General features: G+C 40.6%; 1 protein-coding gene across 3 annotated transcripts in view; it reads right to left on the bottom strand.

The window, feature by feature from the left end:
• Positions 1-2,092: 2,092 nt before the first annotated feature.
• MDM4 (MDM4 regulator of p53) overlaps positions 2,093-26,384 on the bottom strand; it is a 44,567-nt gene continuing 20,275 nt past the window's right edge. For 2 of the 3 annotated variants that reach the window (XM_047840228.1, XM_047840229.1), the window contains exons 4-11: positions 23,287-23,420; positions 21,919-21,974; positions 18,054-18,121; positions 17,223-17,322; positions 14,899-15,059; positions 13,496-13,645; positions 11,470-11,550; positions 2,093-9,529 (exon numbers count right to left, since the gene is read on the bottom strand). In XM_047840228.1, coding sequence (XP_047696184.1) covers positions 8,957-9,529; positions 11,470-11,550; positions 13,496-13,645; positions 14,899-15,059; positions 17,223-17,322; positions 18,054-18,121; positions 21,919-21,974; positions 23,287-23,420 — 1,323 coding nt within the window. In that variant the 3' untranslated portion in view covers positions 2,093-8,956. Of the gene's footprint in view, positions 9,530-11,469; positions 11,551-13,495; positions 13,646-14,898; positions 15,060-17,222; positions 17,323-18,053; positions 18,122-21,918; positions 21,975-23,286; positions 23,421-26,384 lie in introns of those variants that run through there. The other variant, XR_007148091.1, reaches the window with a different exon arrangement.

Raw genomic sequence — 26,384 nt, 5'->3', positions numbered from 1 at the left:
GTCACAGTCACGTGGAACCACCAAAGCCACTTCCTTCACTGCCACTGCCTGGCCCGTGTGCAAACTGCCCCCATCCCTACCTCCAGCGCAGACCGCAGGCAACTGAGGGAGCTTCCTGATTCACTGTGCTATTCCCAGTGCCAAGCAGGATCTGGCTCAGATTAACATCAAATAAGTATTTATTGACCAAAGTGAACTCCCATGCTTTATTTTGAAGAGGAAACAAAGCAAAAAGAAAGTATTAACCACATGAGTTCAGGGCTGGGAAGGTATGTAGTGAGATTATCCCTGCATCCCCAAACCCATAACAACCTGCAATCTTTCTAATAGCACTGATTTTTGTGATACCTTTAGAGTGTGGATTTGTGCAAAGTCTAGCAAACGGGGGTGCCTGCGTGGCTCAGTCAGTTATGCATCTGCCTCGATCTCAGCTCAGGTCGTGATCTCACGGCTCTCGAGTTGGAGGCCCCCATCGGGTTCCGCGCTGATGACACAAGAGCCTGCTTTGGATGCGGTGTCTCCTTCTCTCTGCCCCTCCCCCACTTGTGCTTTCTCCAAAAAATAAACTTAAAAAAAAAATTCTAGCAATCAAGCACCAACTAGGCATTCGTCTGCAAATGGCAATTTGAATCAGTGACTAGCTTCAGCTCGCCTTACTCTAGCCCCAGACTACATTCGACAATGATTCAGCTTGCAGCACCAGGTTAAGTAGGATGCAAAAATCCAGGAAACAAAACATGTTATGCAGTTGGAATCCATACAAAGTACCTTATAAAGGGGTCACAAAACGTGGAAAGGGTTGGACACGGAAACTGGCTTCATCCTTGGCTCTGATGCTCTTCCTCTTTTTTTCATTTTTAAATGCTATCCCCAGTATTTCCAGTATCACCCCACACCCCCAGGAGCTCCTCATACAGGTACATATTACATAACTCTAGATAAGACAGCCTACGAAGTGTGCCCCCAACAACTGTGCAGCATACACCAATCCGTGTCTGTTTTGCAGTGGCCCTGAGCTCAGGACAACTGACCCGAGTTTCACTCACCTTAACGGTCCCAGCTGGGAGGACATGACCTTCTGAGAACGTGGGCTAGCAAGCTCTCTGGTGGACAGGTTTTCGTGATATCCCTCAAAAGAACAGAACAGGAGGGCCACAGAGCAGCGGTTTCAATGAAGCTACTGAAAATGAACGTAAAATGTTGTGCTTTTTTATAAGAATTTCCTAAGTTTCGTTAGCTTTCCAAGGAGGGCTAGAATCCCCCCAATCTAAAAACCTCAGCAAACATTAGGCATGGAAGTGATAAATCAATGTGTACTTTGTGACAAACCCTCACTACCTCTTGAACTAGCCCCAATCCGAAACACAAAATAGAAGCCTGCACCTAGCATGTCTCCGTCAACTCAGTAGAGGCAAATCTGTCACCTCACCATTTGAAATCTCTCCAGTAGCAAAGACGGACAAGGCGATTTAGTCGTGGGCTCAGAAGAGTCAGGTACAGACTGGTGCCTAGAAGGCAGGCTTGTCTCAAATCACCCTAGACATGCAGGTATGATACATTCTCTAATTCTCAAGGGCTATAGTTGGGGAAATTCCACTTGACCTAACTAGCTCAAGGTTCAAAGCAACTCTGCAAAATCTTTTCAGTTTCAGAAAGAAACTGAAGGACTGGGGCGCCTGGGTGGCTCAGTCGGTTGGACGTCCGACTTCGGCTCAGGTCACGATCTCGCGGTATGTGAGTTCGAGCCCCACGTCGGGCTCTGTGCTGACAGCTCAGAGCCTGGAGCCTATTTCGGATTCTGTGTCTCCCTCTCTCTCTGACCTTCCCCCGTTCATGCTCTGTCTCAAAAATGAATAAATGTTAAAAAAAATTTTTTTTTTAAAAAGAAACTGAAGGACTGGGAACCTAAAACTGAAATACAATACTCTAATAGGTGAATGGTGGAAACTATCAAAGTCACTACTGATTAAGTACAGCAACTTCTATAGCAAATTCTATTCTCTCCGTCCCCAAATCAGACAGAAGACTGCATATAAAAACAAAAAGTGAGATTCTGTTATATACAAATTTCCCCAATAATGACACCACAACGGCAAAACGAAAAATATTTAATACACAAAAAGGCACAACAGAATCAACAGGGATTAAAAGCATTACAGAGTGCAAAAACCAAAAAGATACAGAGCTATTTTATTGGCGCTTAAAAGGACTAGATGAGAACACATGAAGCTGTCTCCTTTCCCCATTTACTAAGCTGGCCACATTCAGTTACTTAAAGTTGCTTTTTTCCTTCCACGCGATGCAAGCACATTGGCTACACTCCTGTCGGTTATGCTACCTGATGAGATATGTTATTTGGAAAACTGCATGTTTTCGGTGTATTGGCAGTGCATTTTAGGCCACCTACTCAAGTGCACGTAGAAAATTTTCGTGGATCAAGACCATAGCGTGGCAGTTGTATCTACTATCCAAATTTACACACACTTCTCTCAGAACCTAGAGATGGCCTCTTTTCTAGTCAAGAGCTTCATAGCAAGGAAAGAATAGATGGGCTAGAGGCATGGGTATAAGGAAGCAACATAGGCTCTGCTAGGCAGGCATAGAGAGGAGCTTGTGCTCGGCTTCCAGAACATGAGGTATTCTGAATACATACCCCAGAGCTTGGTATAACAATTCTGAACATCTTATTTAAAGCAATTTACAGGTTAGGTTGCTCCCGCATCCTTTATCTCCATAACAAACTATGAGGTAGAAGAAGGGTAGTACAAGTATTCATTTTGCAGATGGGAAAAACTGAGGCTTAAGAAGGTCAAGACCAGGACCACAGAGGGTGGAATGATCTCACTCCTTATCTCTACCCAAAAGGCACGTAATAGTGCCTACAGACTAAGGACAGAGTCCTGTTCAAAGGCTGCTTACAACTTCTACCTTGCCAAGTGCTGAGGAGGCCAGAAACATTTCATTCCCCTTTTAAAACATTTTCTATTATTTTTAAAAGGAGGAAAGAAAAAAACCCCAAAAGGAGACATTTTGATTATTTTAAAAGGAAGTGAAAAAGCAAGGCAAACTGAAGGAGAAAAAAGTCCTGCAGGAAAGGGGAAGGCTGGCCTCAATCTCTTAGTGCAGAGACAACAGTGGCACTGACTGCCCTCCCTGTTCTCCCATCATGGACGCAAAGGAAGCCTAAACTACGAGTTGTTTTTTATTAGATAGTAGCTCTGATGTCACAGCTTCCCCTCCTGATTGCTAGAATCTGCCACCTAACTCTCCAACAGAAACACTCCCCCAGACTGACTGGAAAAGAGGAATCTTATCTAAAGATCACTGTAGTTACAACCACCCAGGGGTGATACAGAAGGCCTTTGGTATAAAAGCAGTATCCAGAAGCAGACCTCTTTGAACTCTGAGGAAAAAAGAGCAACAGTAAGGGAAGAAGGAAGAGGAAAGGTAGGACATCAAGGTAGCTGTTAAAAAAAAAAAAAAAAAAAAAAAGCCTTAAGATAAGACATTAGGTGTTCTGATAGGTGTCAGTGTTCTAGTGATTATGCCAACTTTCAAGAAAGCATTTGCCGAATGATAGCGACTGTTCTGACACAGGAATTACTCTATAGCACTTGACCCTTTTCAAGATCCCTGACCCATTCTACCCCAAGAAATGAGGACTCTCACTTGCTGTGCTATGTTCCCAGAAGGTATCAAATAAGGATCCTGGATAAAGGAAAACAATCTGCAGGACAAGCAACATCTTTGATTTCGGATAAGCTACCAAGAGATATCAGCTACTTCTTTCTGCAGATACACTTCTCTGTAACATTTTCAGTCATTCAAAAGGCTCTGATGGAGGTACAGTAAACCCGAGTGTTTTTTAAGGTTGTATTTTCTTTAACAAGGTCACACGCACCAGTAACGGCATTACTTGGGATTGCACGTTCATTCTATCAAAAGATCTCAAAATGCTTAGGATACAATCTCCCACAGGTGAGAAGAGATCTGGCGGCTCCTGTAAAGGACGAATGTAGCAATGGTGACCGAGGAAAGCTCTGTCCACGGAAAGGATGTCCCAAAGCAGTCTGGAAAAACTGTCCCCAAGTTAGGCCAGGGAGTCACTTGAACCACTACCTCAGTTCAGCTGCAGACCCTCAGTATCTCTCCTCATACGCTGAACTGCAACTCCATTAATCACCTTCCGGACAATTCCAGCAAAGTAACCTCAGCATACCCTACAGCAGTGCAAAATTCCAGACATTTGTAAACATTGCACATTTTGCTTTTGGCACAGGGGAGAGCTTACGGGTTTTTTCTCTTTGAAGTGCAGATCCTAAACACAGCTACTTCCTATTTTATAGCCATTTTCAGCAAAGGCATTAGCAGTCTTGATAGCGTATGTACATACATATATACACACCCATGAATGAAGAGAACCATCAAAGTAAATTCTTCTTTAGGGCTCTGATGAACAATTTAAGTAGATACTTGGCTAAATGGAAAACAACAGATTCACAGTATCTAAAGGCATATAGTTCAAAGTTCACATAACTCTCGGGGCGGGGGGGGGGGGCTGCAAATAACTGGTTAACAAGTTTCCTCCTTTCTAAAGAGAACCAAGAGATAACACAATACTTCTGCAGAACCCAAGATCTAGCATTCACCAATTTCTCATTAATGACTTTTCAAAGGAGCCAAATATTGCATTGAGTTGACATTAAAAAAAAAAAAGGTTACAAATGATCCTGACCACTAAAAATTGTCACAAATAAAACAATGTCCTACAAAGCATTATATACACCTAAATATACATAAATTATTATTAAAACAAAACTGCATATTTCAAATGCTTGGCAGTGATTCCATCTTATATTAGAAAAGTTCATGGCAGTTTGTAGGCTGGCTTGGCTAGACGCTGACCCATTGTTCAAGCCTAGGACCGAGAACCTATGATATTCCATAGATGGACTACGAAAAAATGGCAATATGCATTGGTCTTAAGATTTTTATCAAGTCTGATTTAAGTATTTAATACAAAAGCATAGCAAATATTGTAAGTACAGTGCAAGTACAGGGAGTTAATGAGACAGGAGACATTTTTAGCTGTAACCTAAAAATTCATTGTTTCTTAAGATTTGTCACTTTTGCTCTGAATTTTCTGTCCAGGGTAACCTGATCATAAATATTAATAATGGTAATTAAAATAAGAAGTTTGGTGCCGGGACGCTTGGCTGGGCTCAGTCAGTAGAGCATGCAACTTGGTCTCGGTCAGAAGTTGAAGCTCCACGTTGAGGATAGAGATTACTTAGAAAGACAGAAAGAAAAAGACAGAAAGACAGAAAGACATAGAGAGAGGGAGAGGGAGAGGGAGAGGGAGAGGGAGAGGGAGAGGGAGAGGGAGAGGGAGAGGGAGAGGGAGAGGGAGAGGGAGAGGGAGACGGAGAGGGAGAGAGAGAGAGAGAGAAAGAAAGAAAGAAAGAAAGAAAGAAAGAAAGAAAGAAAGAAACAGAAATTTGGTGCTAATATGGTATGATTTCATTGATCACAAATCTATGGCATGATGCAGAAAAGTTAAACTCCACTGGCACCCACTTTAAGAGATCCCTCCTCACAATCAAGATTTCCACTCAAGCATCTGGGAGTGAAAAGGGAGAAAAGGAGATAAATCAGACGGGCTGCTAAAAAAAGAGCGGTAAACTGGCACTGTTTCCAGAACACCAGAGCACACTGTCCACCCTAAATACAACTAAAAGATAAATAGTAGTGTTTGGAAATTAGGAATTTACCTGGCAGAAGTAAAACTATGAAGACTTCACATACAAACTATGTCTTGCTTTACCGGCAGTGAGTAAAACATACCTGTACCGCAGTAGCATGGAAAAAAAAAGAACAAAACCAAAAACAAATCAAGATGCAGGTAACGAACTGCTCTGATAGCGTGATGTGGCCCTTTGCAGGACTCTTCACCCATTCTACCCCAAGGAATGACAAGTCCTACTTGCTATCCTCCACTCCCAGGGGTGATTACACAGGATAGGGATCCGGGATGAAGGAAACAATCTGCAGGGGAAGCGGCATCCCGGATTTCAGATAAGCTACCAAGAAATACCAGCTGCCTCCTCCTGCAGATACCATCACTCGTTTCTCTGTAACAGCTGCAGTCAGTCGCACGGCTCTCGGCTCTCATCAGAGATCCAGGAAACCCGAGCCTAGGTTATTCTACCACTCACAGCTCAAACATACAGCTTGGGATGTTCTAAGCAAAGTATTTCGTGGTAACGGGGACAGTATAAAACCCAGGCGAGCAAGGGGGAGAAGGAAAGTTGAGCAGCAAAAGAGGATCCTGTGCTAGGCAAGGATGTACCAAAACTGGCATCAAATATCTACAAACACAAAATTTTCCAATTTTTTAATTTTCTAAAAAAACCTGCGACTTTTCGTAAGAGGAATCAGAGGGTACAAGTGCAGATCCCCAACTCTCCCTGTCCCTCCTTTAAGTTACCATTTGCAAAAGCGCCGAACCGGCAAAAATCAAACAAAACTGAGGGCTTTCAAACTATTATGAAGAGAGTAGTACTTGAGAGAAAATAGGGGAAAAAGTCATTTAAATTGCAGGAGTGGTGGAGCATTTACCATAGTTTAACAAAACACTAAACTCAAAGGACTCGTTCTACTTCTAGAAGGAAAACAAACCCTTGTCCCTGATGCCTAGAGAGAGCCAGGAACTTAACTTCCTTCCCCAAGAAGGAACAATACTGGAGACAATGGATCAGGCTCCTCTGCACCTTTATCTGTCCTCCCTGTGGGAGGACATCTGATTATATAAGAAAGCCTGACATTTATAGGGCCTTTTTCTTTGGGGAGAAAAGTGTTAAAAGTTATTACTCTCTCTAAAGTCCTAGTTTGGCTGCAAGTCACATTCTGCAGTATTTTAGGATGATGAGCTACCACAATTCGAGAAGCATCCCACTTTATATATTTAACAAGCAATGACAAGGGAGCGAGCATGGTTTAGAGATTTACTACAAGTCACCTAGATTCTAGTAATAGCTCCATCACTAGCTGTGACTTTTGACAGTCATTTAACCTTAAACTTAGCCTCAAGTGCAAAATAACAGGGGCTTGAGTATATGAGTGCATTCTAGTTTTAAAATTCTAGAACTTTTAACAAAACTCCCCCTCAGAAAACTAAATATGCTGCTAAAAATGATCTCGTTCATTCTACTTCTTGTAACTGGGAAAACCCTTCCTTCTAGGGCAGGGCTTCCCAAAGTGTGGTCTGTGGACCACTTGAATCAGCTTCCAGGAACACATGTTCAAATGGAAACTCCAGGGCAAAGTGGGGGGAGGGGGGGTTTGAGTTTGGCTTTTTTGTTTGTTTGTTTTTTTAAACTTGGGCTGTTTTAACAAGCAACCCAGGTAATTTTTTGGATCAGTAAATTTGTTAATTCTAGGGCCCTCGTCCCCAAAATCTCATATGCATACCCCTGGGCATACTTCAAGATTTTTCCATGGAGAAAGCAGGCAGGGATAGGTATAAAGACATCAGCTTAAAGGTCTTCAACTTCCATTTGTACTGTCCTAAGATTAATGTGCTCAGATAAGGCTTCTTCAGATCTACCATTTTTCTTAATATCCTTTTCACAACCGCCATAACTCCCTATTTCCAAAGGAAAGGCTGCCTCTCACCCATCTAGAATCTTACTATGGGGCATTGCCTCAGAATGTAAAAAACCTCTAGAGGCATCAAATAAAAGAACAACAAAAAACCTCCAGAGGATTCTCAGAAGATAATGAGGACAGAGTAAAGCAAAGGGAGCTTAGGTTAAAAATTCTATGCCTTACCTACCTTAGAACTGAAATTGAGACGGTTGTGCCAGAAATGTGTTACTGCATTTATTTTTAAAAATAAAGTCAAACATTTTCTGACTGAAAGTGAAATCTGATTTGGCTGATGAATTTTAAAATGAGAACAGCTTTGCTACTTTATATGACAGGACTTTTTCTATAACTTTAATCAACGAAACCTACAGCTCCAAGGCTTTGAGAAAAATATTTTTAAGGCACATATACAATGTATCGGATAGGGTACCCTTTCTAAGTATTTAAAGGTATTTTTAAAATTTAGATGTCACACTAAACATGTGCAAAAGGACAGCTAACCTAGAATGAGAGGCACGAAATGGAGGGGGAACTGCTTGGAAAGACGAACAAGGGAAACATTCTAAGGAGACAGAAATGTTCCATTGCTTGTTTTAGGCTGGCTACTCAGAGGTCTACAACTCACCAGAGAGGAAACTTTGTCTGTTAATTATATACCTCATGGTGTAAAATGTGCAAAAGGTTACATATACTTTTTCAAAATCCTTTTAGGAGTATGTTAGCAAAAATGCTCCATACCATTGTTCTAGGCACACATGGAAGAAAGCGCTTGTTTATCAAGACTTTTCTTTTAGCTTATCTGAATCGTGCAGCCTGACTGCAACAATCTATATAGCATTACATACCTTGACTAATCAAATTTATTATTATTTCTTTTGTTAGCTTTAGTATTTTTCTAATAGCCACCTTGGATCCTAATGCCTAATAACATTCCCTAACAGAAAAAAAGAATGGGGAATACAATTAACTAAAGAAATAGTAAATCTTCAAATAATTTGGTAAGTGAGCGAATTAATGTATTTTTGTTAGTACTGCCAGTTGCTTTCTCCCAGATCCTCATCTTTGAGGAGAGAATGAAGTGGTTAACGTATCTTTTCATGTTAACAGCATCCCCCAAATTGGCAACCTAGTTCTAAAGAACGCATTCTCAAATTCCATATAAGTTTAGAAGCAAAAATGTTGGGGAACACAGATGTTTACCCAAATAAATAAACAGATGTAATGGGCTACACTGAGTAGAGATGCTCAATACTGACATTTTGAAACATGACCTAGCCCTGGTAATATTTCCTGCAACTCGCTGAGTTAGCTATGCTATAAAAACCTTAATAACCAACTGAATCTCTTTCTTGCAAATAGGGCATGAAGCACCAGCCTTCTTTAATCTTCTGGCACAGTGAAAACAAGTGACAAGATGGCCCGTCCTCCCATGAATAATGTTTCCATCTCGTGGTCTTTTCTCACACAGACGACACGGCTTCAAGAGATTCTGGCAATCTTCCATGCTTTCTGTATCTGTTCTCTGTTCAAAAAGGTTATCTGATTGTTCTCCCGTGCTTGATATGGTTTCTTGGCTTTCCGAACTGTGGGCCAAATCCAAGAATTCTACTGAGTTGCAGGGATCAAAAAGTTTAGGGTTTTCTTCCTTTGTATACACATCTTTAGGTCTAACAACTGGAGCTGATATGGTTCTTCGGCAATCAGGGACATCAATTCCTTCATTTTCCTTCTTTTCAGGTATGGCAGTGATATCAGACGTGGAGAGAGAATGGGTTAACTTAGAACAATCTGAATACCAATCCTTCCTCAAGGCCCAGCAACGGAAACAGTACCTCTTGCTTGGAGAGTTAAATTTCTTGCACTCAGTACACTGCCACTCATCCTACAAAGACAAGTGCAGCCAATTAACACTCACTCCGTGGCAAACATGAAGTTGAGGAAAAGGGAGGGTAGGCCCTGGCTCATCATCTCACTAAGCTGGTGAGAGTCCGGACATTCCCCATCGGTGGTCTAGCCTCGCATATGAGCAAATTCCACAGCCACGTGGAAGAAAGTCTTGACAAGTTTTACAATGATAGTGACACAACCGCCATTTTCAAGTCAAGATTTATATAGCTATCTTTAAGAAAGTTAAATTCATTATTTTGGCATTCTATCTCATCTGGATGGAATTTTGATTGCTGGCTTTTCCCTGCTGCCTTCTTTTTAGTTCATTTCTTTGTACAACTTAACTCTCTTACTGAGCAAGAAGCTAAAGAATGAAGCAAAGAGAACACTTTCATTCTTTCCCACGAATTAAGAAATATAAAATTTGGCAAAAAAAGGAAGCTAAAATTAAAATGAGATTTGAAAACTACTAAATTTACTCATGGTCTCTCACTAGCTAACTACACGCCTAAACCATACCCTCTGAAAAATGAACGTTCTTGTCCTTGGATGCCCGTAACTTTTTTCCTACTTCTCCATACCCAAATTAGTAGATACCAAATTAGGAGATACTGAAGCTCAATGAATTTTAAATGCCTTGCTTCATGCAAAGGTAGCTACCTGGAACAAGTCAAGGGTATTTAATGTGGCTAATTGCCTGGCTCTGACAGGATCAATGACTGGACACAGGCAGACTTGATTACTTTCAGAACAAAGGCCACACACTTCAAGTTTAGAAGTCGTAACTCAATATCATGGGCCAAGAGGCAGGGACGCGACCATCTGTTAAACTGGGTGGTCTTCAGGGAGCCTCACAACACTCTTGCCGGCTTAAGATCCTCACATCTCATCTGAAATGCTATCCAGATACTCAAAGGGGCTTCGTAAAGATTTGGAATTCATAACTGATGGTGTGTCACAGTCTAACTGGCATCATTTTTTCTTTTTTAGTAGTACATAAAATAATAGGGCTTATTCAATTCAATGGCATCTTTGATTTGATAAAATACAGTCTATTTGCTTAATAGATTTTCTGGGCCCAAGTAGCCAAAGAAGTCTGATGACGATGGAAACACTTATCTCTGCTATTGGTATTATGGTCAAGAACCCTTAACGGACCAATATATTCTACTTTATTACTTAGCTATACACGGACAGATAATTTGCAGTCAATTACCATAATGGGCAACAGTGGCAAGCCAGGAGCTGGGGAGGATCAACCAAAGACAACATACCATTTTTCTATCCCCAAGCAGCAAACTGTAAACTCTCCTCCCCTGTCCTTCCCCCACCACCCTTCTTCCCACGGTGGGTTAGCCAAGGGAAGCACTAAAAGGAAAATGGGGAACCAGCATGAAAAGAGAAAAGGTATACATCTGAGTCTAAACCTGAGTTGTCATTTGGTGACAAATCCATACCTATTACCTTTCCAGCTTAATACTCCATTTTCATTTACTAGCCCTCCATTAACATAAACCTGTGTGGAAATTAAGCCATTTTCCATTTGTCGATTTCTAACAAAGCACTGAAAATATGATCTTTGTACTTGACAAAGAATTTTAGATAGCTTATAAGTCTACCTTTACGATTACAGAGGGGTGGCTAGTGGGGAAAGCAGTGCAGGACTATTCTGAACAACTCTGTGTGTCCACTGCATCAGGTCCAAAGAATTTCGTCAGCGGGGAGAAAGGCATACAGACAGGCACTTAAGTCGCCCTTTCTCCAAATTCCAATAAAAACCTGTAACAAAATATAAAGAAGCCAACATGTCTTAACGTCAAGGAAAGGGAGATAGAAATGGGGGAAATGGCCTTCTTCAACACAAGTGCAGTGCTGGAACGTACACACTGGGAGACGCGGGGGGTGCAAAACAGCTCTTTTACTAGATACCCCTACCTCAGAGGTAACTTCTACATCAGTATCGTCACTTATGGACTTGGAGTCCTCAAGGTCATCATTTTTTCCCACTTCAATCGCCTATGAGGGCAAAGACATCTCATTAGTGAGGTTCACCTAGTTTACAGGAGGTTATAACCTGAGAGCAAAAAAGACAGAAGAGCTTCAATTTAAAACTACACTCTGCCTCCATCACTAGCACTTAGAAAGAAAATAGCTTAAATGATTCTAGATGCACCCAGCCGGAACTTTAGTGGAAGAAATGATTAAAAAGTACCCAGAAAGGTCACCAAATAGAAGAGGGCGCCCAAATGTATGACTTTAATGAAAATAAACAATATCAGAGTAGAAAAGCTACAAATCATTAAATGTGATTTTTTTTTTTTTTCAACGTTTATTTATTTTTGGGACAGAGAGAGACAGAGCATGAACGGGGGAGGGGCAGAGAGAGAGGGAGACACAGAATCGGAAACAGGCTCCAGGCTCTGAGCCATCAGCCCAGAGCCCGACGCGGGGCTCGAACTCACGGACCGCGAGATCGTGACCTGGCTGAAGTCGGACGCTTAACCGACTGCGCCACCCAGGCGCCCCAAATGTGATTTTTTTATGTTGGGAATCTAGGTAGGCATTCAGAATTACACGAGAAAACGAAAGTGAAGAGTACTATATAAAATAAGGAACTGAGATGTCAAGAATGAAAACAAAGTATTTCAAAGTTTTACTTCTCATATTCAAAAGTAAACCTAGTTAAGTGATACTGTGGTTGCCCTGTAACAACATGCCCATGGATCAGGACACAGAAAGTCAAGAAATGTGGGAAGTGTCTTCTAAATTTTAAAATTTGGAATTTAAAATTCTAACAACACCCTACTTTGTGATCTGGTAAATGGAATAAAACCAATTATGATTCAATTAGGGACCTCAGTATAGCAACTTTCTCATGCAAGTTCAAGTATTCTAAGTCCCACCTCTCTCCATGGAAGTTTCTAAATGTCCCCTCTGTCTTCCTTCAAGCCACTTGTAGTCCCTTCTAATGCTGCCAACATACAACTAGGCTAGCAGGACCTAAGCATCTATCTGCCTACAACCACACCAGCATATCCTTCAGGAACCCAAATTACTATGAAAATCCCTTGAATTAAAAAAATGACCCTATTCAGGGTGTGTGTTTTGCTACATTTATTCAATGAATGTTTACTGAGAATCTTGTCAATGTTGGGACACTGGATCTGGTGTCCAATTTCTTTTGAGACTTGAGCACATGCTTCATCTTGGTGTGCTCACGCCATGTGTATTTGGAGTTCTCTCTTCTTTCCCCTTATTTAAACTCTAAAATATGTAGGGAGAACTCATCTATTTCCATTTACATATAAATGGCTATGAAAGACACGGAGATGTCCAAGAAATAAGAATTTCTTTCCCTACAGGCTGCTGTGGCCATTTAGAACGTTGCCTTGTTAGCAAAGAAAGGTCTCCTAAAGAAACAACTCCACAGTGAGAGATCAGACAAGCAGGAAAGGGCAGCTTATTGCTTCTAAAGGAGGAGGAGTTTCACCCAAACAGTCCTATTCTGTTTTTAAGACAGCCTTGGTTAACTTAATGTGACTCTTAAAACTGGATACAGGAAAACATGAAAAAGTAATGAGTAAAAAGCTCAGCTGGTTAAGCATCCAACTCTTGATCTCGGCTGAGGTCATGGTCTCACGGTTCACGGGATAGAGCTCCACGTCAGGCTCTATGCTGACAGTATGGAGCCTGCTTAGAGTTCTTTCTCTCTCTTTCTCTTTCTCTTTCTCTCTCCCTCTCTCTGTCTCTCTCTCTCTGTCTCTCTCTCTCTCTCTCTCTCTCTCTCTCTCCCCCCCCCCCTCGCACCCTCTCTCTCAAAATAAACAAACTTTAAAAAAAGAAATTAAAGGGGGGGAATTATGTGAGTCATCTGTTGTACAAAAGGGTTGGGATACCAGACCTGAACAGATTATGCTAGGTACACGTAGATACAAACAAGGCGAAATGTTTCCAAACATACCTTTTTGTCTCTTACTTTCCCTACTTCTTCACTTGTTTGTTCAGTATCTGCGGCTTCAACTTTGATTCCCACACCAAATTGCTCTGATACAGACTCATTCAAAAACCACAAATCATCTGTGGTGTCTGAAACAATGGCAGTACCTATATCCTAGTAGAAAAAAAGGTTTATAGTCAGACACTTATCAGTGATGCTGAACCAATAAAAATGAACCCAAAACTCAATGTCCTTACACATCTCCAAAGAACACCTTGCCTCTTTCTTCGACGGACATCTATTCATTCCACAGACATCTACTTCGCATCTACTATGTATAAACTCACGAGTGGATATAAAGGAGTCTGGCAAAGAATTCTCTACTTTAACAGTAACTCAAGTATAACACTTGAGAAATGGTACTAAAGAGCTTAAAGGCTAAAGACTCATAGCTGCTCAACTAAATAGAATCCATTCCCTCAACTCCTTTCCAAAGGTGGTATTCTGAGAACCTAGAAGACATTCTATTAACTGTGGTACATCATTTCCTTGACAGTCAATAATGTTTATTAAAATATGAGAAATACTGACAGTAACTCAAATCTTCTTTCTGAATTCCCAAACAACTTTAAATATAACTTTCTTTCCACATTCAACTATGGATATTTTATGACATGCTTTTCTCCAATATTCCTAAAAGAAAACTTATTATTTTGCCACTATAATATACCCATTCATTTACTGAGCAAATGCTCACGAAACGCCTTTTACGTGTCAGATACTGTTCTAAGTACCAGGTAACAGAATAGAGTGGTAAATGATGCAAAAGCCCTGGACTTACATTTCAGTAGGGGTAAACAGACAAGAGATACATAAAATGAAACAGAGTAACAGTTTTACAAAGCGAGAAGTGCAATGGAGAATATAAAATAAGATAAAGGAAGAGAATAATTATGGCTCGCGTTAGGGTATGACACCGGAAGTAATAAAAGGGGTTAGATTTTGGATATGTTTTGGGTAAAGAGCTGACAATGTGAATGCGGCATATGACAGAGAAAGAAATCAAGGATAGCCCTTTGGATTTGGCTAGAATTACTGGATAGAAGGTAGACTTGTGAAAAAAGAAAGGCTGGATAGGAATGTTTGGGGAAAAAGAAAAATTAAAAGAAAAATCTGGTTTGAACATGTTAAATGTCAGATCATCTAAGTGAAGGTGGTGAGTAGGCAGCTGAATATAGAAGGTGGGCATTTAAGAGAAGAGGTCAGGGCTGCAGATACAGATTTGAGCATCAGGCGCACACAGATGGTGCTTAAAGTCGTGGCACTGAATGAGAATTCTTACAGAATGCAATGTGTGGTCAAGAGCAACCAAGGATGTTACTCTTTCAAAAGAAAACAAAAAGTTCCTCTTCAAATGTGACATTTACCTGATTTGTCTGTAAATCAGTTGAGCCATTACTTCTAGGTGTATAGTTGTTCCTCAGGTTTCCTAAAAACCACCAAGGCAGTCCGGCTATATCCCACTCCTCAAACCCAAGGTCCAGCTTAGAGGTCTCACCTTGGGTTAAGTTTTTTATGAAGTCTTCACCTACAGCGGTCAAACGAAAAGAATGGTAACTATGTACACAACACTAAGAATCAAAACTCGGTTTGTAACACTTACAATCTCTTTCTAAGACAGATAAAAAGACATGTCTACACCCAGTACAAAAGTGGCAGAGCCAAACCTCCTATTTAGGCTTCATTCATTGGTAAGTAATGACACCAGAAGTAGATGGATCATTTATCAAGAAATCTAAACTCTGAAAGCATCCAAACAACAGTGCTCTTAGAGGATTTCAAAATGGTCATTATTCGCATGTTAAACATTCTTACCACAGCGATAACTAAAGAATGACTCGCTGTAGCACATGATGCCTGATAATGGCTCCATCCATTGAACTGCAAATGGTGGTGGCATGGTGGTCCGACTTGAGACAGAACCAAGGCAGCCCAGACCGGAATGCGCATTCACAAGGTTGACAAGGCAGTCTCACTGCTACCACATATTCAGGAAATGTTTCTCACTAACTCACGTTTTGACAGGTAACAACCATCATAAAATGCTGAACTCAAGGTTATCCAAGTAAGTATGTCCTTTCTAGATCAATGGGCTCTCCTGGAACTATCTAAAATCAAGAAATATTACAAATCCAAAACATAAGAAGGCCCCACATATTCCAAGTAAGAGATGTTGCTTTGTACATCCAAATGGCATTCAAGGTGGTTACTAACATAAGTCTGTTGCTACCACAAGAACTTCTTTTCTTTCTTTCCCATCATCCAATCTTTTTTTGCTGTGCTTTCCTCTTTTCCTACTTTCTCACTCTCCTCTACTCCTCCCAATGCACCAGGCACGCCAATGGCAGCCACAAGTGTTTAAATGTCCTGAGGTACACGTGCTTGGCAACTTTTGTAATAAATAGATCTCTGTCAGAACAGAAGGTTACCTATCTACTTACAAATTATAATGATCCCTGCCCATTAAGTTCAGGAGAAAGTTCAACTTTTTACTTATTCATTACTAGAATTATCAAAATCCAAATTCCTGAGATGGCACCATATTAAAATTATTCTCATCTATTCAAGCTCTATAACTTCTTGTAAAGAGAACAGAAATATACTTTCCACATATAAAAAGTCTGTCCTTTCTATCTACTTTCCTGAAGATACTAAGCTATTTATTCTCAAAGTTTACATCACAAACAACATATAATCTCTTGAATTGGCTATTCTTATATTTCAAATAGCTTTCTGAGTAGCAAATAAGCAAGGACCTGCAGTTATAGAAAAAAATACACATTTAATACCATTCAGAACAGAATAAGCTCCAAGGTAAACAGGCAGCCCAAAATTCAGTTGCATGATAAACTGTTTCAATTTTAAACAAGAAAACAATTTCAGCAGCATCACTCTCTGGAGGTTGCTGGAGGTCTAACCTGCCACTGCTCCAAGTGTGAGCCAGGTGCCTAAGACTAGAAACTATCGGACCATGAAACACCTCTGAGTAATTTATGACAGTATACACCTTTGTAGAAAAAATGTTAGGACATATTTTATAAAGCAGGGCACGGGGGAAACTTCCAAAATATCGACTAACTCGTTTAACTTGACCATAGCATATCCAGTATGGATGGCAAAGAGCTGAGGACTACCATCCGAGGGCAAAGGAACTACTAGACTTCCGATGCTCATTCTCGGCTCTAACATACTAAGTACATATCTTTGCAAACTTCAAAACTCTATGAAAATTAGCCTCTGCCTCAAGCAGACAAATAAAAGTAAAAATTGTAACCAGACTGAACATATACAGGTGTGACAGGATTTAAAAGGCCAAGGCAGGTGACTCGCCAGGCAGCCAACTGATAAATGTGTAGCTATCTTCTATTAGCACACTAGCCAAAGGAAGGGACTGGCTCCAGCCCAGAAATCACGGGTTGCTAAAGGAGCACTACCATCCTCTTCCAAGTTAATAATGGTCACTGGGGGAAAGAAAACGTTTTCAGAAAAGAATGAGACACAGAAGTATGACATATGCCCCTCCTACTTCATATGCAAAGAAAGTACGTTATATTTTGAGTTGCTTATATAATGGTCCCAATTACAGCCAGTGCTTAATATGAATAAATGCCATTTCTAGAAGTCATCAACAAAAAAAAAAAAATGAAAAAGAGAAAAAAATAAGTGTATATAGCCTTAACCCAAAACTTACCTTCTCTAGAATTTCTGCATTTATGTTGTGAGGTAGGCAGTGTAGGTATATTGCCTTCTTCCATTCTTTTCCTAGAACTGGAACTTTCTTCTGAACTTTGCTGGAAAAAAGGGAAAGAGGTGTATTAGTGCAGTAAAAATGACTGAGACCAGGGGATGTAGCAGTTCCACTCTGGCTCACCAGTTAGTGTGCGGCACAATGGGTTACGCACAAGAAAGAGATCTCTGGAGTTCACAACAGTCATCAAATAAAGGCAACACCTCTCCTCAACCCACTGTGAGCAGAACTAGGAGAACCCCAAAACTGGGGGAAAAAAAAATCTCTGCACAAAAGGTCCAAACCGACTGTTAAAAACAGGCTATCGCTATAAAGCCTCTAGACTATAAAATTAGGCATCGTTCAGAAAACATGTGAAACCCTCAGCATATACCAAGATGATCATAACATTCTCCCAGGTCTGGGGAAGCTTTAAGAACGGCCTGACATGAATTTAACTGCCGCAAGCCTGTTAAAATCGAATAAAGCAGTTTTCTCAAACACCTATGTACATACACCATCACACATACAGGCACACACAAAAACCCCAAAGAAAATCCAACTGGAGGAACTGAAGATCAGAAGTGCTACATCCCAAAGAAAGATGCAGAGACTGGAACTCTGTTATAGGCAGAACAGAGAAGGTTCACTCTGTCCCTGGTCTGTGAACTCCCAAGAACCTTTCTTATTAAATTCTTACCACATTCGGGGAAAGGTCTTGGGAGCCCAAGATCCACAGGTACAGAGAAGGGGCCACTCTGTACAACAAAAGAAGTCACCGTGTGGTGATTTTACCTTCAGTTGGTCTTGACTTGGAATATCCATACTGTGATCCTGTGCGAGAGCGAGAGTCTGAGCAGCATCTGGATAGCAAGTAAAACAAAAGGAAAACCTTCCCTGGTAATAACCATTCTTTCCACATAAAAAGGACCTCAGCAAACAACCCTGGAGCCAGGTTTAGTCCCTAACGATGTACTTCTCCATGTTGGCTGGACAAGGCTCTCATCCAAAAGGGAAAAATCCAAACTGGTAAAAATGGCAAAGACCAAGACAGGCTATATTCAAGATACGTTACCAAAATGTAATCTGGGAGAAAAGGAAAAATAACTAAAAAAATGTTCACAGTAAGGGTTCAAATTTTAATACGAAAGTGATTCCAACCAAAAAATAACGGAGAGTATTTTTACCGTATCTTCCCAAAGGTGCTTATGAGCAAATGTGCCTAACTTGTAAACTAACAAACAAACAGAAAGTCTGGCTTTAATTTTTGTTTTCAACTGTTAAAGTTATACAGGGTTATGAAATCTGCAAATCTGGACTTTGCCCCATTTGCTTTGTACACAATAGCACCTCGTGTAAACTTACATTCTAAGTGTGTATGATGACTTCATGGTTTAAATTCCCACCACCTGAATATAGAGTTTTTTTAATTAACAAGTTTTATTTTCCCCAGTTACTATCAACATTTCCTAAGAAGGAAGAGGAAGCAGATAAAGTTTTTCTCAAAGGCAATAAATAGCAAAGAAAACAGTAACCTGAGAAACATTCTAAGTCTGAGAGAAATGTACTTTAAGGACTTGGAAATTTTTCAAGCAGAACAGAAGATGAAAACATAGCCAACAGGAAAACAAGCTGTAGAGAACTGAATAACCTAGAACTCTCATTTTGTGAGGTTATATGTAACCCTTGGTTCCCAAATAAGTCTACCAAGGGTTGGGCTCATTAGCTACTATCAGGTCCAGAGATAGGACACTTACGGAAAACCTCGTCCTCACATAATAAAGACTGCCAGGGAAAAGAAAAGAATACAGATCCTACAATGGTCTGATGATTCAATTGTTTTGCACAAAGCAAGCAATTTCAAAACTGTAATTATAAACAGCATTATTTCTACAATCATTTTATACGTAAATGGAGATACTGAGAAGTTTGAGACAGCACTTTCTGACCAGAGTGGTTTTCAAAGATCAGTTATCAGACAATGCGGATGAAGCATTTCTTTAATAAAGCAATCTGATTACTGTCATTTGTAGTTCTAAAACCTTACTACCTTACTTAGGCTAAAACATTTAGAAGCAAAAAGAAATTATCTGGGAAAACTACAAAGTACAAAGGAATTTTAAAATAAGCGCAAAGTTTGTCACGTATTTCATTTTACTGGTATACACGTGGAGATTTGGAGACATGATTCATAAAGACCCACCTTTACTTTAATGGCATTTCGCAGCCATCAAAATAAAAGGTTTAACTCACTTGCAAAGGTGTACATGGAAAGCACTTTTCTCATTTGCCCTTTTAAATATAACACACGTAACTCAATATATGAGGATCAACAGAGCTGACCAGCCACAAGCACGAATGCAAGGGCAAGTCAGAGCAGACAATCAATCAAAATTACTTTGGTGCAATTTTCTGGTTTTGAACATTATACTGTGGTTACAGAAGATGTTACCATCTGGGGAATCTGAGTAAAGAATATCTGGAACTCTTTATAATACTTTTACTACCTTTCCGTAACTGAAGTTATTTCAAGGTTCACACGTTTAAGAACAAACAAAATGTTTTAAAGATTTAATGTTCACAGGAAAAATGTGTTAAGAAAAACTAACGGGCAAATTCTATATGACACCAACGCGTGTGTGTGGCACGATGAAAAGAACAAGAACTGGCCAGTCAGAAATATCTGTTCTACCAACTGTCAGTGACAACTAATCTTGGACAAATCACTCATTCTAAAAAAAAAACAAAAACAAAAACAAAACAAAAAAACCCCTCAGTTTCTTCATCTCCAGACCTTCCTCACAGCCTTGTTGTGAGGATCATCTGAAATGTCTGTTACAGAAATTTTCATCTTAATACACAGCATGTTAAATGCTGCAGAGAAAGTGCAAGAAAGAGAGAGAAAAAGTGAGAATCACACCCACTCTAGATATTCAGAGAACAGATCAATCAGAAAACAAATTCCACCGAAAGAGTAGATCAGCAAATATAAAATCCTCTGTGTATTTCAAGTCTGCAGTGAATATCCCAGAAAAGCCCTACTGTTTCACAAGTGACTGAATTTCAATAAAGCACTGTATTATTTACAAGGCCTTTCCTCGCAACAGAAATTTACAGCTGGGTGAAGTGGGCAAAGTGGGCAAATTGCTCAATGAAGTCAACAGGCTCCAAAATTCAATGTAAGTTCAAAATCACATTTCAATATGAAAGCAAAGTCTCTCTGCTCTCACTTTAAATCATAAATCTTTATTAGAAACAGATTCTTTTCAACTACAGTATTTATTTCAGTGAACTACTGAAAGATAACCAATCTAAAAGAAACCAGGGATGCCTGGGTGGCTCAGTTGGTTAAGTGTCTGACTTCAGCTCAAGTCATGATCTCACAGTCCGTGAGTTCAAGCCCCAGATCAGGCTCTGTGCTGACAGCTCAGAGCCTGGAGCCTGCTTCCGATTCTGTCTCCCTCTCTCTCTGCCCCTCCCCTACTCGCGCTCTGTCTCTCTCTACCTCAAAAATAAATAAACATTTTTTTTAAATTATAAATAAATAAATAAAAGAATTACAAACTTGGGCTTTCTTCAAAGGTCAATGTTACCCAAAATCTGATTTGAAGCTCACGAAGGGGCTTCACATAGGAATGGAGAAAAAAAAAGTGTCATCATTTGGCAACGAGCAAGGGAAATCGGGTTACATTTCAGTTATGTACAGCTGATTCACTTATCTCTAACACACCAAACATCAGACCCCAAAGCAGCCAGTTTCCTGCACACACCTACTAACTTAAACTCAAAGGGCAGTATTTAAAAGATACAGAATCAAGCAAAGGGTTAGGCAAATTGGCATTCATACACCAGAAAGCTAAAACCATTAGGTGAAAGGGTCTCGGGGGACCTTTATAACAGATGGGTCAGGGTAACACCACGTGAGCCCACAGAACCTGAACATCACGGAAAGAGGGACAAGCAGACCTTACATGACCCGGATGTGATGCAACAGATGTACAAAGCACCACCCGTGAAATGTTCTCAGCAAAAAATTTAAACTTGAAACTATTCAAGCATTACTAGTTTAATGAAAATAGAAGACGTTTAACAACATCACAAGGATACAATGTGCAACCTCTAGAATGTGGGAAATTCTACAGGACAAATGAGCCATTTCTTCAACAAATAAATGACATAAAAATAAAAGGAGGATTGTTTTACAAAGACACTTAGGGGTGTTTCAACCAACCGCAATGTGTGGACTTTGTCTGGATCTTGATCTGAACAAGCCAAATGTGAAAGATATTTCGGAGATAACTGGGGGTAACTACAGATACACTGGCTACTGGACAGTAAAAATTAGAGATTTTTACAGTATGTCCAGATGAAAAAAAATTAAATTTAAAAAAAAAAAAAAAAAAAAAAGCATGTCCAGGTGAAGCAAATGTGGCAAATGTTAACAATTACTAAGAGGTAGGCATCATACTAATCTATTTTCAGCGTATTTGAAATTTTTCACAATGAAAAATTAACATACTAATAACATTCTGTGTGACAGGAATCCCTCTCGATCATGCCAACACAGCATTTCATTTCCACCTCGATCCTCGTTTTCCCATCATTTGCCCCCTTGAGCTCAAAGCTGTGACACACACTGAAGAAATATGATGTGACATACCTGTAGTGGCAGTGGCTAAAGTGACAAGATTCTTTCTTAGCATATCATAGAGAGGGCTGTCAGAGAGACAAAAAAAAAAAAAAATTAATAACCCCATGGTTTTCCAATTTAGATGTTATGTGTCTATCTGATATGTGATCTTCCAACTTTCTCTATAACACACAAAAAGGCAGATATTTTTCCCCCAGGATAGATTTGTTTGTAATCATTTAAAAGTCAAGAATGTTAATGCCCAAGCCCTTTTGTTACTTTGCCCTCATTAAAAAACTAATTAATTTACATTTTATTTAATTAGCTAACAGCCCAAGATTTCCTTTAGAGACCATTCCTTCCTTCTAGAAATTTTTACAATTTTAATTGGGGAAGGGGTGGAAGGGAGTCTTACCAATATAAGACAAAATGAGCTCAGAAGAAACAGTCATCACAAAGCTATCCAAAGCGAACAACTGGCTTCCCAATTACCTATTAGCTTTTGACTCTGTAACAACCATTTACACCCCATGCAGCTGGAGAAAGTCACACAACAGGTCAGAGGACCTCTACCGAGATTCTTGAGGCCCATCATCACCTCCAGCTGCCCGGCAACACCGCATCTCTCTCACCAGCTCACTTTCCTCTCTCTACAATGGCTTCACAGAATCCTAGCCACGTGAAGCTCCTCCCACCCAGGCCTTTGCACACGACGTGCAATCTGCCAGAAGCTCTCCTTCAACACTCTCCTTCGGGCCCCTCACTCCTTAGTTCTCTTTCAGCTCTCAGTTCAAACCACTTCCTCAAGGAGCATTCCCTTGACTCCTAAGACCCTGAATCCCACCCCCAACACAGCTGCATGTACCTCTTTTCTGTAACACTTACCCACGGTATAATTTTACCTTGTGCTGGTGTGACTGTCTGATTAAGATGGGGAAGCGCATCTACTGTCTAACTACCCTTTAAGTGCCATAGAATCTGAGACTGCGTTGCTCACTGACTTGTTCTCAGTGCTTCACCAGCTACCTGACATACACAGACCCTTAAATATTGGTTGACTAAAAAAAAAAAAGATAACCATTAGTAACCTATGGAGACTGAGTGGTTAGACAGAAGCCCCCAAAAAGATAAACCAACTGGGGCGCCTGGTTGGCTCAGTTGGTTAAGCGTCTGACTTCAGCTCAGGTCACGATCTCACGGTCCATGAGTTCGAGCCCCGCATCAGGCTCTGGGCTGATGGCTCAGAGCCTGAAGCCTGCTTCCGATTCTGTGTCTCCCTCTCTCTCTGTCCTTCCCCAGTTCATGCTCTGTCTCTCTCTGTCCCAAAAATAAAAATAAACGTTTAAAAAAATTAAAAAAAAAAAAAAAAAAAGATAAACCAACCTTCGCTCTCCCTACCTCGGATCTTTCACGGAGAAGCTCTGACGTCCTAGCAGTTCTCCCAGAAGATCTCCACCACAATACACCATATGCTGCTCCTGCTGGTCATAAAGCTGCTTCACCATTATGTACTGGCCTAGATAGTGCATGACCTACATGGTGATAAAAAAGCACGAAGAGGTCTGTGCAGCTGCTCCAAAAGACACAAATTCATTATGAGAAGATAGTTTGCTAGAGAAAGAGGAAACATTTATGAACATGACTGTCATGCTCGAGAAAGGAGTCCTACAACAAGAGAGCTGTCCTCAACCACCAGGCTCATCCACTTATTCTCATGCTGGACGTTAACAGACTTACTTTTTTTTAAGTTTATTTATTTTTGAGAGAGACAGAACATTAGGGAGAGAGAGAATCCCAAGCAGGCTCCATGCTGTCAGTTCCACAGGACCCCAACAAGGGCTCGATCTCACAAACTGAACTGTGAGATCACGACCTGAGCTGAAATCCAGAGTCAGACGCTTGACTGACTGAGCCACCCAGGTGCTCCCAAACTCTTACTTTTTAGAAATGCAGGGTTTGACAATGATAAAAAGTGAATTTTCCTAGTATTCCCTTAAAATTTTTTCTTTTCATTTTGAGAGAGAGAGAGAGAGAGAGAGAGAGAGAGAGAGAGAGAATCCCAAGCAGACTCCACACCAGCAGTGTGGAGTCCGATGGGGGACCCAAACTCATGAACTTGAGATCATGACCTGAGCCAAAACCAAGAGCTGGACACCCAACTGACCGAGTCACCCAGGCACCCCATCCCCTTAAAAATTTTTTCACCAATCCAGATAAAGACGTCTGTTCTATCATTAGAAGTAATAAACATTAAATGTGCCTGAGTCATAAAAGTATTTTCCAAGTCCAGAGACCCATAACTACAAGAGGTTTTTGATGCATGTTCACTTGTTTTTGGCAAATGAAGTACAAGGGTTAATAAGCCATAAGTGCATAAAACATAGAATCTAGTGTTTATCAAATAAAAGTTTAGCCTATCTGGCTTTTTTCAAAGTTCACAACAATGGAAGGAACTCAGACAAGTTCACGATTCAAAATTTTTAAGTTATCTATTTTTTTCATAATGTTTTCTCTAGGTAAATTTTTTTAAACTGATTAATTAAATTCCCTTAATGACAATAAGAATTTTGTTATCACAAACAGGCCAAAGCAGCTATTTTTATTTTTAGGCCCCAACTTCTCAGGAATTATTAGGTATCTTCACAGAAGATTTTTCCAACCCTGTTCCCACTATTGGTACAAAAATGTTCCCAGGTTCCCCTCCATCCCAAGCAACATTCTGTCCCAGTGTTAATGGTGCTGTCATACCTAACCAAATATCTAGGGGGAAATAAGATGGGGAAGAGCACCTACTGGAAGAAAAAGGAGAAAGTTTTATATTTAGCCTGTCCAACTTGTAAAAAAGAAATCCACTGTAAGTATGCAAAATAAGATCTTCTACAACACTACTCTACATGAGTACGTAATTAAATGTTTGCAGCTCCCGCCGCACCACCACCGCCACCTCCAGCTCCCGGGCCCCAGCTGAAGAAGGAGGGGGGTAAGTAAGAAATTCGCTATATCATGGCTTGCCCAAAGCAGACTGCTCCCAAATCGACGGGTGGTATAGCACCGAGGAAGCCACTGACTACAAAAGCCCCTGGTGAGAGTGCGCCCACTACTGGAGGAGTGAAGAAACCTCACCATTACAGCTCTGCTACTGTGGCGCTCCGTGGAACTCCACAGAACTTGTGATTTGCAAACTTCCTTTCCGGCATCTGGTGTGAGAAACTGCTCAGGACTTCAAAACAGATCTGTGTTTCCAGCGTGCAGTTATGGGTGCTTTGCAGGAGGCAAGTGAGTGAGGCCTATCGGTGGACCTTTTTGCGAGACCAGTGTTCTAACCCCTGAGCTACGGAGCCTCGGTGGGCCTTTTTGAAGACCAACCTGTGTGCTGTCCATGCCAAACATGTAACAATTATGCCAAAAGACATCCAGCTAGCACACCACACACATGGAGAATGTGCTTAAGAATCCACTATGATGGAAACTATTTCATTCTTTAAAAAAACTATTTTTTTTCCATGGGGTCAAAAGGTACCTAAGTATGTGCTTGCGAGTGGAAAAACAGGGTACAGAAATCGGGTATTGGCAGCTTTTCCATTTTCATTTGTGTGCGAATTTTTTTTTTTAACGTTTATTTATTTTTGAGACAGAGAGAGACAGAGCATGAACAGGGGAGGGGCAGAGAGAGAGAGGGAGACACAGAATCTGAAACAGGCTCCAGGCTCTGAGCAGTCAGCACAGAGCCCGACGTGGGGCTCAAACTCACGGACAGTGAGATCGTGACCTGAGCCAAAGTCGGACGCCCAACTCACTGAGCCACCCAGGCGCCCCTTGTGTGCAAATTTTTAATACAAATGTGGGACCTAAAGCATTAATGCAAGTCAAAATGTTTTAGTGAACACATCTTAGCAGTTCAACTTCACAATAATTATAAATAAACCTGTTACATTTTTCTGGACAATGCCAGCGTGTGGATTTTTTTTTTTAACAAGTAAATTTCTGGGGCACACCTGGACAGTACAGGTTATGCATCCGACTCTTGATTTTGGCTCAGGTCATGATCTCATGATGTGTGACTTCAAGCCCTGTATCAGGCTCCATGCCATCAATGTGGAGCCTACTAGGAATTGTCTCTCTGCCCCTCCCCCACTCACGATCTCTTTCTCTCTCTCAAAATAAACATTTCTTTAAAATAAAATAGGGGCGCCTGGGTGGCGCAGTCGGTTAGCGTCCGACTTCAGCCAGGTCATGATCTCGCGGTCCGTGAGTTTGAGCCCCGCATCAGGCTCTGGGCTGAATGCTCAGAGCCTGGAGCCTGCTTCTGATTCTGTGTCTCCCTCTCTCTCTGCCCCTCGCCCGTTCATGCTCTGTCTCTCTCTGTCCCAAAAATAAATAAAAAAACGTTGAAAAAAAATTTTTTTAAATAAATAAAATAAAATAAAATAAAATAAAATAAAATAAAATAAAATAAAATAAAATAAAAATTAGGGGCGCCTGGGTGGCTCAGTTGG

The sequence above is a fragment of the Prionailurus viverrinus genome, chromosome F1 (assembly GCF_022837055.1).
Source record: "Prionailurus viverrinus isolate Anna chromosome F1, UM_Priviv_1.0, whole genome shotgun sequence".
In the NCBI taxonomy this organism is placed as follows: Eukaryota; Metazoa; Chordata; class Mammalia; order Carnivora; family Felidae; genus Prionailurus; species Prionailurus viverrinus.
This window is presented reverse-complemented; position numbering and strand designations above follow the sequence as displayed.